Source organism: Spea bombifrons, chromosome 2 (genome assembly GCF_027358695.1).
Source record: "Spea bombifrons isolate aSpeBom1 chromosome 2, aSpeBom1.2.pri, whole genome shotgun sequence".
Taxonomy (NCBI): Eukaryota; Metazoa; Chordata; class Amphibia; order Anura; family Pelobatidae; genus Spea; species Spea bombifrons.
In genome coordinates this window covers 54643039-54658818 of record NC_071088.1, presented here as the reverse complement: position 1 = coordinate 54658818, position 15780 = coordinate 54643039, and the positions used below count along the sequence as shown (strand labels likewise).

General features: G+C 40.1%; 1 protein-coding gene across 1 annotated transcript; it reads right to left on the bottom strand.

Annotated features, from left to right (window-relative positions):
- Positions 1-2189: 2189 nt before the first annotated feature.
- MED20 (mediator complex subunit 20) lies at positions 2190-15741 on the bottom strand. The gene is made up of 4 exons (XM_053454275.1): positions 15681-15741; positions 14990-15138; positions 4253-4506; positions 2190-2777 (listed from the first exon to the last, which is right to left on the bottom strand). The coding sequence occupies exons 1-4, from the start codon at positions 15692-15694 to the stop codon at positions 2562-2564; spliced, it is 633 nt and encodes a 210-aa protein (XP_053310250.1). The 5' UTR covers positions 15695-15741; the 3' UTR covers positions 2190-2561.
- Between the last annotated feature and the right edge of the window lie 39 nt (positions 15742-15780).

Genomic DNA, 15780 nt, shown 5'->3' with positions numbered 1-15780 from the left:
TGTCTTGTTTTAAAATAGGCAATATATTGGCAGATAACATCTCCTCAGGGCACTTCCCTTCTAAAGCCATTTGATTAAATGTCCTTGTTAGATGAGTAACCAGTTCTAACTTGAGTGTTTTACAGAAAAAATTTCCGAAGCCATCAGGCCCTGGGGTTTTATATTTCACCAAATGATTAATTACTTTAATTACCTCATCCTTTGTTATAGGTTTATTTAATAATTCCCTTTGTGTAGCTGTTATTTGGGGGATATCAGTATTATTCAAATAGGAAATAATATCATTTTCTGAAGTTGACGTTGGTAGATTATACAAATCATAATAAAATATCTTAAATCTATCAGCTATATCATCTGGGGTTAGATACGTCTCACCATGATCTATGATTTTTGTTATTTTATTTTTTGCTCTAATCTTTTTCAGTCTGTTAGACATGAATTTGTCTGTTCTATTATTTCTGTAATATAGTTTGACTTTTATTTTTTCCATGTTTTTAATTACTTTATCCATCTCTATTTGATTTATATTCTCTTGTAACATTTTAATTTCCTCTGATTTTGTTTTTGTAGGATTTTCCTTATTATCCCTCGTTAACTTATATAAATTTATATAAAGATCAGCTAGAACTTTATTTTGTTTTTGTAGATTTTTTTTTAATTTAATAAAATGTCCTCTGATGACAGCCTTATATGCGCATCAGATAGTTTATGCGGATATACCTTCCGTTTGATTTTCTTGAAAAAAAATTCTAGTTGTCTTCAAAATATATTCTTTGTTAACGTCTTTATACAGTAAAGAATCTTCTAGCCGCCAGGTTGTTTTTGGTAAAAATGTATTTTTGCCATTAAACTCAAAGAATACTTGGCTATGATCAGACCACACGTTCTCTTTTATATACGTTTTTCCTATTAATTTTTGTGTAGTAAAGTTACCTCAGATCAGATCTATTCTGGAATAGGAGCAGTGTATTTTAGAGAAATGTGTGTATTCCCTAACACCTGGGTGCATTAACCTCCACAGATCGTATAGATTATTTTTCCTCATTACTCATTGTCCTTGCTTCTTTTTTTAGTCTTTTATCTACTGTATTTGATCTCATAAATTTTTTGTCCAAGTCTACATCCAATACACAATTGAAATCCTCTGCTATCAGAAGATTACCTTTTTTAATTTTTTCTATTTTTGACATTATTTTGGAGAAAAAATTAGACGGAGCCTTATTAGGTTAATAGAGATTAAGAAGTGTAAAAATTATTTCATTTATGTTTACTATTAGGATAATATATCTACCTTCCTTATCCCTTTCTTGATATTGAATATCTATATTTAATGAGTCAGAAAAAATAATTGCTACTCCCCTTTTTTTTTGTGTCGTAGAAGCATGTACAAATCTTGTAAAAGGTTTACCTCCCCACTTTCTATTATCATTATCTAACCAGTGAGTTTCCTGGAGGAAAGCAATGTCCTTTTTTGTTGCTGTTCGGTTCCTGTTTGGCGTTTCTGCAAAGAGAGAGGAGGGGTAGTTGGGCTCTGGGACTGATATAGGGTGCTTTCCTTAATCCTGATTGGTTGTTGTTTTTTTTTTCTTTTTCATGTTAACGGTTTTGCTGCTGGAGGTTATTCAGTAAAGAAGGAAATGCAAAATACTCGCCACCTGTCTTTAATAAAATGTATATTAATTCTGCACCAAGGCTAGATTAATCCCTAATTTTGCATAAGCTCTATTTTCATAAGGACATGTACCGTATTTGCTCGATTATAAGACGCCCCTGATTATAAGACGACCCCCCAAAATCTGAATATTAATTTAGGAAAAAAAAATCCTGAATATAAGACGACCCTATAGGAAAAAAGTTTTACCAGTAATTGCAGCGCTGCAGGGGATCTGGATCTTAAGTCTCATAGTCAGACCTATTTGAGGTCTGATTATAAGACGACCCCGATTATATGACGAGCATTTGCTCTGGAAAAAACCTTGTCTTATAATCAAGCAAATACGGTACTTTTCTATAAGGATATGTACTCACTAACCCAGGTACCAAGTCTATAAATATTGAAGAATTTTGACTAGTAAAATGGGAAGTTTTTACAGGGGCTTTTTGACAGAAGAAATAAAACAAATGTAGTACACACTGATATGTTTCCATTGTATCAAAATACTGATGCAACTAATTAATAAAAGACAATGTGCGAGACATTTTTATTTTTTTATTTGTAAACATAACACAAGTATTAATGTCATATCACCTATGATTATTTCCCAGAGTACAGTTTGAATTTTATTTCTCACCCATCTGTCCTGTGGCAACAAAAGTGTACATTATTGCTCAGCACAGTAGTTTCCTACCCAGTCTGAATAATAAAGGGCTTAATAGAGTATTTTAGAGGACATCTTTCAATATAGCTTATTGCTAAATAAACTGCCTCCATTTTATGGTCACTTGCCACTGTGCAAATGTTATGCAGGCAGAAGTGAGTTAAAGTAATAGTCAGTTGTGCAGAAATTATGGTGGAGCATAATGTTAACCTGTACATCTGAGAGATGCACGCCTGATCTAAATCACCGCATAGCAGCCACTGTGACTTGCTGTTGTTTGCGTATCTTGTTAAGAAGTTCCATATACTGTGTCATGGTGTCCGCTGGTGAGTAGAGTACGTCATGTTTGGCATTGAATACAGGAGGAACAGATAGACCATGGCTGCCCATGAAACTCTGTATGAATTCCACCATTAGATTCCAACAATCACCTGGCACGGCACATGGGCAGTAATCCACCTGGGAAAAATAACAAAATGGTGCAGAAAAATCCACCATAATTTTTCCAAAAGTACTGTAATTGTATAAAAAAAATACAACAAATGTTACTGTATTTTGATCATTGATTCACATGTTAACATCACGGCATGTCCCTACCCCAAACGGTACGAAAAATACCGTATTTGCTCGATTATAAGACGAGGTTTTTTCCAGAGCAAATGCTCGGAAAAATCCCCCTCGTCTTATAATCAAGGTCGTCTTCTAATCAGACCTCATTCTGCTAGGGCCAGGCTGCTTACCGGGCTTTGGTAGCGAGCGGCGTTCAGGAGAACAGGAAGCTAGCACAGTCCTCACATAACTCTGCCCCCCCTCCTTCCTCTGGGGGCGGGGCCAGAGAAGTTGCTCGCACAGCCAGACCCCTGCAGAAGTCTGCGAGTGGGAGATCTGCAGTTCAGGTAAGGGGGTGGGGGAGGGTTTTTGCACAAGTATGGAATGAATGAGTATTTAAATGTTTGTGAATGAGTGTGTGTGTGTGTGATAGCATGGATGTGTAAGGGGTGGGGGTGGTAGCATGGCATAGGGAGGCTGTAATCACACTACTATCATCCACAGGTTCCAGCATGTACTGGCTGCCTTGACTTGATAGGAGTGTGATTGCTGTTATATATATATATATATATATATATATATATATATATACCTCCAGAAATGCATTTTAACCCCCTATATGACACTCAGCCCCATGATATGCCTTTTAACCCCCTATATGCTAGAGTGGCATATAGGGGTATAAGGCATATCATGGGGCAGAGGGGCATATAGGGGTTAAAAGGCATATCATGGGGCACAGTGGCATATATGAGGGTATAAGACATTTCTGGAGACAGAGTGGCATATAGAGGGTTAAAAGGCACATCATGGGGCAGAGTGGCAAATAGGGGGGTATAAGACATTTCTGGGGGCAGAGTGGCGAGCCTGGGGGCAGATGTGCATAACTGGGGGGGGGCAGGTTGGCAAATAAAAAATATATATTTGTCTCAATCATAGCTTTTATTAAATATGAAAATTAGTTTACATGAATTAATATTTACTAGTAAAACTTTTTTCCTATAGGGTAGTCTTATATTCAGGCTTTTTTGTTTTTTTCCTAAATTAATATTTTGATTTTGGGGGGTCGTCTTATAATCAGGGTCATCTTATAATCGAGCAAATACGGTAATGCTCAACTTAGACTAGATAATCAATTTGTTATCCAGCTCTAAGAACATTTTTACTGATCACAAATTATAGCTGCTTAATGTAGATTTATACATAATTTTGATAAAACAATTTTACCAGCTCATTTAAGAAGACAATCACAGCAAACTAAGGTAACATATATATACACGTCATTTTTTCAGAATATTATAATTTTACAAAGACGGTAACCAATGACAAAAACACCAACAAGTTTTCATAATATGTTTAAAAGGGGAGATATGTTTCATGTATACCTCAACAGAAATGCCTCGGCCACTCTGTCCCACAGTCACTGTGCCAATCTTCACCAGGAAATCACAGTACTGGTATCGTGTGCCCCTTGTTTCCATTTTATTAGCTTTAGCATTCTGAAAGAATCCCTTCAGCTTTACCATCAGCACATCAAGGTTCAGGTCAGCAACCAAGCACGGACCGTTTTCAAACAAAGCAAAGGTACTGAGGGGATATTCCGAATTGTGCATGACATACAGAAGCTTCCCGGTCTGACCTGATTTATACAAGCAATATAAAAAATATTATAGAAATGTTTGACATACTGGCAGGAAACAATTATTTAATACATATATGTGTTGAGCTGCATGTGGTGTGTTATTTTACTATTTGTATGACATAATAAAATCTAGAGCTTAGACTTTAAACTGCTAAGGGCAAAGAGCACCATTCCTAATGCATTCATACCTACTGTACTGTACTATTGTACCTCCATTTTTTATTATACTGTAAACTATAAAGCACTAAGAACATGTTAGTGCTTTATTAAATTATTTATAAACATTCATACATACAAAATAGGGATTTCAGTATAATGAACAATCTTCAAAATCTGTTAAATATATCAATCAAACAAGGTGTGGCACAAGCTTGTAAGTAGAAGTACGATAGCCTGAATATACAGCTCCAGTAAAAACATTCTTGCAAATGGACAAGTCTTAAAACGTAAACCTAACAAAATGCATTCAAATATATCTTATAGCAATAATGAGATGTTTACTGAAATATTAGGATTTTTTACAAAACAATCAGATACATATGAGTTGGAACATTTCAACTTTTCAAATCCCCTTAACTAGATATAACAAAAAAATTACAAAGAATCAATCCTGGGATCTTCTAAAGTGAATAGTTAATACAATAAGTAATTTAAATTGTCATTTTACATGAATCTTATTTCAAAATTGTAACCAATGTGCAGGGCCATGTCAGATCTTCTTGCAAGATAATTTTACCAAGGCTGGGTCTGCATACTGAATCGTGAGGTCAGTTTTCTACATAGGGTAAACAAAAAACATTTTTTACAAAGTTAAATGTTTTCAAAGAGAATCTTTGTCTCTTCTTTCATCTTTGAAAGATAATAGAAAAAAAGATGACCTCTTAAGGTAACTCTGTGGCTGTTGAGAGGTGGAAAAAGTACTTCTTTAGTATTACTTTAGAAAGTAACTATTAGTTTTTTTTAAAATATATTTGAAAAGAAAAACAAGTAGACTTAAAACATATGTGCATATCGCAGCATCAACTTCTGGACACACTGTATAAAGGCACTGAATCTTTGTGCTGCAATATTTCGTCAAATATAAAATTAATAGTCAATTAAAAGCAGCACTGACATATAGTGCTGAAAGCGTCCTTGACACAAACATTGATATTGAATATTAGGGCTGCAAGAACTAATCGATAAAATCGATAATAATCGATAATGAAAATAGTTGCCAACGAATTTCATTATCGATTAGTTGAATCGATTATAAAATGAGGGTTTTTTCAGAGCAAACGCTCTGAAAAATACCCCTCATTATATAATCCGTTTAGTCTGACTCACAGAAGCAGCTCCTACTTACCAGTCCCTCCCTGTAATCACTGTGACAACTGGCCCCGCCCCTTCCTTCTCCCAGAAGGCCAGAACCACATGGCTGTGACACTCATCTAACTGTAAGTATAAAATTAATATTTGGGCTGCTGAAAGTTAGGGGAGGTGGGGGTTAATTTAGGGGCAGTTATGGTTAATGGGGTTTTTAGGTTTAATTTAGGGGCAGTTATGGTTAATGAGGTGTTTAGGGGCAGCTATGGTTAATGGGGTGTTTAGGGTTAATTTAGGGGCAGTTATGGTTAATAGGGTGTTTAGGGTTAATTTAGGGGCAGCTATGGTTAATGGGGTGTTTAGGGTTAATATAGGAGCAGCTGTGGTTAATGGGGTGTTTGGGGTTAATTTGAGGCAGTTGTGGTTAATGGGGTGTTTAGGGTTAATTTAGGGGCTGTTGTGGTTGATGGGGTCTTTAGGGTTAATTTAGGGGTAGTTATGGTTAATGGGGTGTTTAGGGTTAATTTAATGAAGTTAACTTAAGGTGCAGTTAGAGGTAAAGGGGGGCAGACTAAGGGGAATCTAAATCCTGGGGCAGTGAAGATTAACCCAGTACTTATTTTTAAAGTATGGTGCTGTGAACAGGTCTGTGACTCTATGAGGGGACTATGAGATATCTGGGGGGTATAAGGCATATCTGGGGAGGATGGAGTGACATATCTGGGGGTATAAGGCATTTACGGTATATAAGGCATATGTGGGGAGGGCATCGTGGCATGTCTGGGAGGCAGTGTGGCATGTCTGGGGAGGATGGAGTGATGTATCAGGGGGTATAAGGCGTATTAGGCACAGTGGCATATGTGGGGGTAGAGTGGAGTGACATATGTGGGGGTAGAGTGGAGTGGCATATGTGGGAGGCAGCGTGGCATATGTGGGAGGCAGCGTGGCATATGTGGGAGGCAGCGTGGCATATGTGGGAGGCAGCGTGGCATATGTGGGAGGCAGCGTGGAGTGGCATATGTGGGAGGCAGCGTGGAGTGGCATATGTGGGAGGCAGCGTGGAGTGGCATATGTGGGAGGCACCGTGGAGTGGCATATGTGGGAGGCAGCATGGCATGTCGGGGAGGCAGCGTGGCAAGCCTGGGCTCAAATGTGCATAAATTGGGGGGGCTGGTTGGGAAATAAAGACAAGAAATGCATTTTATCAGTTTTTTTTATTCTGCTGTTTTGTATTTAACATCATTTGTTTATTAAATTAATTTAAATAAATGAAAAATGTACATTCATTTTTTTATCCGATTAATCGAAAAAAATAATCGGCCAACTAATCGATTATGAAAATAATCATTAGTTGCAGCCCTATTGAATATGCATGCATACAAACAAACTTAGGGTTACATTCACGAGAGTAAATAAAAAAAAATAAGAAACCTTTATTAAAGGGACCAACACTGATTGACCAATGAAGAATGCATATTAAAATACTTTGCGAGTACTTTAACTCCTTAAGGACCAGGCTGTTTTAACACTTTTGCAGTGCTTGTGTTTTGCTGTAATTTTTTCCTCACCTACACAAGTTCTGTATTGTTTTTCCCAGGACAAGAAGGGCTTTCTTCAGATAACATTTTTGATCATATCATATAATCGGGCAGTATGTACAAGTAGCGTAATGCTTTTTCAAAACCATTTTTTTCCAAATCTGGTCATTCTGCCCCATGTGCTATTTCAGGTATCTTTAAAGCCTGCAAATTCAATTTACCCCAGCAAACCCTATATTTTTAAATGGCAGTATTTTAACACTCTGTGCACTTATCTTACCACCAGCCTTTGTCAAAACTTGTGGTAGTCATTTATTTTTTCCTCAAATTGTACAAATTGTACTTCAAGTATGAATTTATACCTCCAGGCATACCTCACTACCAAACAGCCCAATATATGTTCAGCAACATCTCCCGAGTACAGTGATAACCCTCCCATGCAGGGTTTGTCAGGTTGTTTGGGAGGGAAAATTTGCACATTTGGGAAGTGCGCATTTTTCAACTTAGAAATGTAACATCTGGTCCTACTGCCCCATGTCCTAAGTGGGCCATCTTTAAAGCCGGCTAATTCAATTTACACCATCAAACCCCATATTTTTTTAAAGCTAGACACCCCAGGGTATTTCAAATGTAGGTATTTTAACCCTTTCTATGCACTAATTTTACCACCAGCCTTTGTCAAAATTTGTGGCAGTTATCTTTTTCTGTATTTTTTATCACATGAAGTTCTACTTCCAGTGTTAATTTACAGTATTCCTGTAAATTCCTGGTATATGTCACTGTTAAACCCCCCCCAATATGTGTTCAGCAACATCTTTTGATTACAGTGATACTATTTGTCTGGTTGTTTGGGGGGTAAAAGGCAACATTTGGGAAGTGTGCTTTTTCCCCCCACCATTTTGGTCAGTCTGTGCCTATCTTTGAACCCAGCCACTCCAATTTACCCCATCAAACCACTTATTATTTTTTTAAAGTAGACAATCCTTGGGTATCTGAAATGCTTTTATATGAACTCTTTTCATGTCAAGATTTTTGGGAAGATACAGTGACAGATACTAATTTTAGCACTTCCTCGTAATAATAAACTTTATTTTTTTTTTATTTTATTATTTTTGTACTTTTTTTTTTTACATTTTGCTGGAACTGAATGGTTCCCCTGATGGTGACATCACTGCATAATTATTTTTAAATGTTACCACATTTATAGCTATTTTTTACTAATATTTTTACTATATTTTACTAATCACATTGTGATTAGAAAGCTGGGCTCTATTGACTTGCATGGTTGAATGCAATACCTGTATTCAACCTGCAAGTTGAGCCAGAGCTCTCAAGAGGATCTGAAGAGACCCTCTTGAAAATTTTGGCAACTTGGTTAAATTTTTTTAAAGGATGCACCACCATCTTGTGTCAAAATCTCTTGCTGTGGTGGTTGGGACTGCTCTTCGGAGTGGTCACAACACGTCCTAGGGTGGGTGTTCAGTGTTGCTGAATGCCTCGCTATCGAGGCGCTTCAGCTAAACCATTGAATCGTTGATCACCTCCTAAACTCTTTTGTATGGCAGACATCGACGCCCATGACGATCTCGGTGTTGCTGACATCGAGGCATTACAGCAACACCGTTTAAGCTAAGTAAGTGATCATAAAGTCCCCTACAGAGCTGCGGGGGATCTGGATCTTAGTCTTATAGTCAGACCTCTATTTGAGGTCTGATTATAAGATCACCTCGTGTATATATAAGACGAGAGGTATTTTTCAGAGCATTTGAAAAAAACATTGTCTTATATCAGAGCAAATACGGTAATTAACGCATATGGCCTCCAGTATTATATATATGCAGATGATCTACCTGTCTTCTGCGGATCTCTCATGTCCCGTATTACCAACTGCTTGTCTGTTATTTCTTCATGGATGTCACAACGTTACCTGAAATTAACCATCTTCCCTCCTTTCATATACACTCCACCACCTGAATTCTCTATCACCATTAACAACACGACTATCTCTCCTACTAATCAGGCCCGATGCCCTGGGGTCATCCTTTACTCAAACCTCTCCTTAATCCCTCACATTCAGTCCCTTGCATCCGCCCATTCCTCACCAAAGAATCCACGAAAACTCTGGTTCATTCACTTATCATTTCCTGTCTTGACTACTTGACACTCTTCTGGTCTCGACTCTCTCCACTGCAGTCTGTCCTAAATGCTGCTGCTAGGCTTACCTTTCTTTCATGCCGCTCCTATTCTGCTTCCCCACTCTATGAAATCCTCCACTTAAGAATTAAATTTAAAATCTTGATACTGATACAAGGCCCTCCATAACACTGCTCCTCCATATATTTCTGCCCTCATAAGCAAATACTCCCCCCAGTCGTTCCTTACTTTCTTCCCATGGGGTAAGGCTCTTCTCCCCACTTATCACCTCTTCCTTTTCCCGTGTACAAGATTTTGCTCCAGCTGCCCCATATCTACTTCCACCGAACCGTTAGCATTCACCCCCCTCCCAACATTCAAGAAATATCTCAAAACCCACTTCTTCAGAGAAGCATACCATCTTACCTGCTAGAGCTTCCCTGTCACTGATACAACCACAATACCTCTCACCCTTTCTCTGTGCTTTAGTTTTTTTTCTCAAGAATATAAGCTTGTGAGCAGGACTCTCTCCACCTAATGTATCAGTTTGTCTTAGTCTGTGAATTCTAGTCTTGTCATACCCCTTGAATATACCGTATTTCCCCATGTATAAGACGCACCTTAATTTTGGGGCCCGTAATTTGAAAATAAAATTCATACTCATCCTCATCACTCCCATCCATTAACTGCCCCTAAATTAACCCTAAAGACCCCATCAACCATAACTGCCCCTAAATTAACCCTAAAGACACCATCAACCATAACTGCCCCTAAATTAACCCTTAAGAACCCATCAACCATAACTGCCCCTAAATTAACCCTAAAGACCCCATCAACCATAACGGCCCCTAAATTAACCCCACCTTCCTTAACTTTCAGCAGCCCAAATATTAATTTTATACTTACTGTTAGATGAGTTGCTGCCTAAGCAGTGTGGATGCTTTAAGGAAAGGGGCGGGGCCAATCAGCAGTGAGTCATAAAGCGGCAGGGCCAATCGGCAGTGTGACTGCAAGAAGGTACTGGGAAGTACCGTAGTAACTGCAATCTATAATCACTGTATAGGAAGCACCCAGTTTTTAGACCACAAATTTTTCGATGCGTCTTATACATGGGGAAATACGGTATGTATTTCATGAACCGCTGCATTAATTGTTGGTGCTATATAAATAAAAGATAATAATAATAATATGCATTCTTCAACCTGTATTGGAAAAAACAAACTCTGACAATTACCAAGGAGAATAAGGAGAAAACTGCTGTTTGAAGACAAACTATGTCTGGAAAGTGCTCCCATTGATAGCAATTCCAATAGGAATGCTTTTTGCGCATATTTGTCTCCCTGGGACTGGCTGGTGGTGAATATACTGCATGTGGGCTTTGGCAACCAGAAAACCCCTTCTGCAAGTCTAGGAACTGTGGTGAAGAAAGGGGGTAATGCATGGATTCTGCAGAATCCTTCCAGACAGTTGCAAGGAGGACAATACAAATATTTATGGGAACAGAAAGGTGCACTCTGCTATCCAATTAATTAAAGTGCTCTCCTTCTGTCCAAGTAGATCTTAGCATGTGTTAACATTAGGGCTGCAACTAACGATTATTTTAATAATCGATTAGTTGGCCGATTATTTTTTTGATTAATCGGATAAAAAAATACATTATTTTAAATTGAAGAAAAATTGCAATAAAAAACGCACAATTTACACTTTCATCTCTTTATTGCAATGGCCTCTCTCTATTCACCTTCTTATTTTACTGACATAATAATAAAAGCTACAAGAACCCAAACACAGTGTTTCTCAAACTAGGTTTTAATACAAAGTTATTAGTAAATATTAATTCATATGTTAACTATTTTTCATATTTAATAAAAACTGAGAAAAAAGCCTTGTTTAAATTTTTTTATTTACCAAACTGCCCCCAGTTATGCACATCTGACCCCCAGCTTGCCACTCTGCCCCCATATATGCCTTATACCTCTTATATGCCAGATTCCACTGTGCCCCCTGATATGCCTTATATCAGGGCTTATATGCCAGTGATATGCAACTGAGCCCCCTGATATACCTTTTACCCCCAGATATGTTTATGCCTCCCTGATATGCCTAATATCCATATGCCTTATACCCCCTATATGCCCTAAAAATTCATAATACCCCCCATATACCACTATAACTCACCCATACACCACTCTGGCTCCTCCCCCTCCCATACACCACTCTGGCTCCTCCCCCTCCCATACACCACTCTGCCTCCTCCCCCGCCCATACATCACTTTGGCTCCTCCCCTCCCATACATCATTTTGCCTCCTCCCCCTCCCATATACCACTCTGCCTCCTCCCCTCCCATACATCACTTTGGCTCCTCCCCCTCCCATACTCCACTCTGCCTCCTCCCATACACCACTCTGCCTCCTCCCCCTCCCATACATCACTTTGGCTCCTCCCCCTCCCATACATCACTTAGCCTCCTCCCCCCTCCCATACTCCACTTTGCCTCCAGTGAACCTCCGTTTCTGACAAGACACCAGGGAGCCGGGTAGAGAGGCAGAGTGGCGTATGAGAGGGGGAGGAGCCAGAGTGGTGTATTGGAGGGTGGCTCCCATACACCCCTCTGACTCCTCCCCCCTCCCATACACCGCTCTGCCTCTCTACTCGGCTCCGTTACTGAAGGCACTTTCACTGCAGCTTCAAAGAAGCCACAGTGTAAGTGAAGGGCAGTAACGGAGTCTGTCTGTGCGATGCAGACCCTCACCGGCTATCAGAGAGGATGATTATCTTTCAGCCGGTGGGGGTCTGCATCGCACACACAGACTCCGTTACTCACCTTCACTTACACTGAGGCTTCTATGAAGCTGCAGGGAAAGTGCCTGTCAGTAACGGTGCCGGGTAGAGAGGCAGAGTGATGTATGGGAGGGGGGAGGAGGCAGATGGGAGGGGGAGAGAGACGGAAGTGAGAGACCGGCCGACAGTGAGGGGAATCCAGGTCCCCTGCAGCGTAGCGGGGGATCTGGATTCCGGTGTTATAATCCGATCTCTGTTTGAGGTCGGATTATATAAGGAGAGGAGTTTTTCAGAGCATTTGCTCTGAAAAAAACCTCTTTTTATAATCGATAAAAATCGATCCGATTAATCGATGATGAAATTCGTTGCCAACGATTTTCATAATCGATTATTATCGATTTTATCGATTAGTTGTTTCAGCCCTAGTTAACATTGCTGTCAATTACCTTTGTCAGATATTTTCAATGTACCCTACTGTAACAGCAGAACTGTGTAATCTGTTTGCACTGTATAAATAAATGTAATGTAACGACAGTGGTTTGGAATGCACAAAGATGCATTATAGGAATCTAACAGTATACCCCCTTCAATCCCCAATAGACGTACCGGGACGTCCAAAAAACGCCTATTAAGAAACCCCTATGGACGTCCCGGTACGTCCAGCCCTTCGTGCAGCGTCAGGGACACATCCCTCCCGCTGCACGGGAGATCAGGCTGTCATTTGACAGCCTGGACTCCCCACTGACAGCAGAAGCCGGCATTGCCGGCTTTCTGCTGTCCGATCTCCTGTAACAGCTTCCGGCATGAAAGCCGGTAAGCTGTTACATTGCATTGCAAACGGCGATCGGGCATTCCCTTCCGGGTTGCGTCACTGCTGACGTAACCCGGAAGGTCATCGGAGGACAGGATATCTCCTGCGGGGATATCCTACCCTCCGATGAGGCACAGAGACGCTGCGATCTCTATGCAGGTCTGTGATCACAGAGATCACAGTGTGATCGGTGCAGGGGGATCGCGGGGAGGGGAGTGAGAAACCATGTCTCTCACTCCCCCTCCCGTCCGGAAACAGAAAAGCTGAAGAAAAAAAATGTTAATTCATTTAAAAAATAATATTAAAAAAATCATTAAAATAATAATATAAATAATACTAAAAAAAATTATAACGTGAGTTGTGATGTCATTGTGACATCACTGCCATGTTCAGGAGGCCCCTAGGAGGACCTCTAACCATTTCTGTGTAAAAAACATTATAAAAAATACACAAAAAAATTTAAGAAAATTAAAAAAAATATATAAAAAAATTATTAAAAAAACCTTACTTCCCATTGCCCTAGCATAACATCTAGCCAGTATAACCCTCCTGCCCCCGTTCACAACCCCGAAACCCATTTAGCCATAGGCATTAAAATTATACAAAATTGTACACCTTATAGTATGCTCCCTGGTGATGGGAAAGTCTGGAAAATACCGTATTGGCTCGAATATAGGCCGCACTTTTTTCCCCCACTTTAAGTCTTTAAAGTGGGGGTGCGGACTATATTCGGGGTCTAGCGCCCAACGCCCGGGACATGCAGTCCCGGGCGCCGGGCAGGCAGCGGGGTTAGGATACAGATCCCCCGCAGCGGTGCAGGAGACCTGCATCCTACTCCCCGATACGCTTAGACAGCCTCCCCTGCCAGCACTTCCCACGGGGGGGGCTGCCGGCACGGGAGGTTGTCTAAGCCCCCACCTACCCCACGGACTTACCGGAGCAGACTCGCGGGTGTCTTGCGGGGCTGGCGGGGGACATCTACGCAATACGCGTATACAACTTCCGGTGCCGGCACATCCAGTGCCGGCACCGGAAGTTGTATTGCGTAGATGTCCCCCGCTGGCCCCGCAAGACACCCGGGAGTCTGCTCCGGTAAGTGGGGGGCAGAGGAGGACAGTGGCAGCATATCTCGGGGAGGGAGGACAGTGGTAGCATATCTCAGGGAGGGAGGACAGTGGTAGCATATCTCGGGGAGGAGGAGGACAGTGGTACCATATCTCGGGGGAAGGACAGTGGCAGCATATCTCGGGGAGGGAGGACAGTGGCAGCATATCTCGGGGGGGCAGAGTGGCAGCATGTTTTTTTGGTGCTTTTTTTTAAAGAAAAAAACTTTTTCTTTAAAAAAGCACCAAACTTTTAGGGTGCGGCCTATATACGGGGGCGGCCTATATCCGAGCCAATCCGGTATATATAAATTAGGTATTTCTGAAATCAGGACACCTGAATTGATAAACTTGGAGGGGATTTTCCATCACTTTACCTAATTTTGTGAGGATTCAGAAGGAAAATGTAAAAAAGATTAGTTTTTTTTTTCTAATCTTCGCTAGTTTTTACTAAATTTCTCATTCTAAATTTTCAGCTAATCATCCAACTATGGTATCAAAAGAAAGCTCTATCTCTCCTTGAAAAAACAATATATAGTTTACATGGGTACACTATTCACAGGAAAGGAGAATAATCGCTAAACCGACATACCGCAAAAATGGCAAAATTGCTCCGGGCTTTGAGGTACCAAAAACCCCTGGGATTGAAGGGGATACTAAATGTATTAATATGCTACGGTATGTATATAAACAAACAATACAAAAACAAAATCAGTGTGGTTGATTTCTTTATAATAATATTGTCATATCACAAATTCTTTTTTACAAAGTCAATGCATTTTATTTGACAAATGTATGCCACTTGTACCTGTGCTTCCGATACTGGCGGTGTGATATGTCTCACAGTCCACAAAGAATGTTCCTTGCTTCTCTGCTCCCATTTGCTCAAGTTTATGAGTCAGAAGTTCCACAGTCTGTTGCACACTCTTCCCTTCGGCTAGCGGAACCTGACATACGCTGCGGTGCATTAAATACACAGAAAAGGGTTTACAGTCGCTCAACATAAAAAGAAGTGTTATGAATTAAGCGCAATATCACCACAGAAAGAGTTTATACCGACAATGACAATTTTAAACAGACACATTAGAAATTGGAAAAATGTGCCATTAGACCTTACAATCTAACTAAAAATAAACATATGCCGCAAATATATCCACACCTTGCTCACAAGCGACTTGTAAGTATGGTAGGCCTAACATGTTTTAGTCTGGGGTGCAGGCAGAACCTACAGGACCGTTAATACAGAGACTGAAATATCTCTTGCAATTGGTATTAAAGCCTATCCATCAGACATTCGTCAAAAGGACTTCAAAGAACCCATTGTGTAAACGCTTTCTAAAAACTGACTCCGTTATTTTGGGGCTAGATGGAATATGCTTAACAGGCCATATGATCACTGGTGTTAACGAACTAATAAAGCGCTACAGAAGGATGTCTACAAGTCTGCAGCTGTTAGTTAATGTCCAGTAGTAAACGATCGTTACAGCGGCCGATCTTACCATGTGACTCCCATGTTGCATTTCACTCTATTATAATCATGCGCCTAGACCCAACTACTTGTGTCTTTTTTCTAAACACAAGAGAAGCAATGCCTTTGTC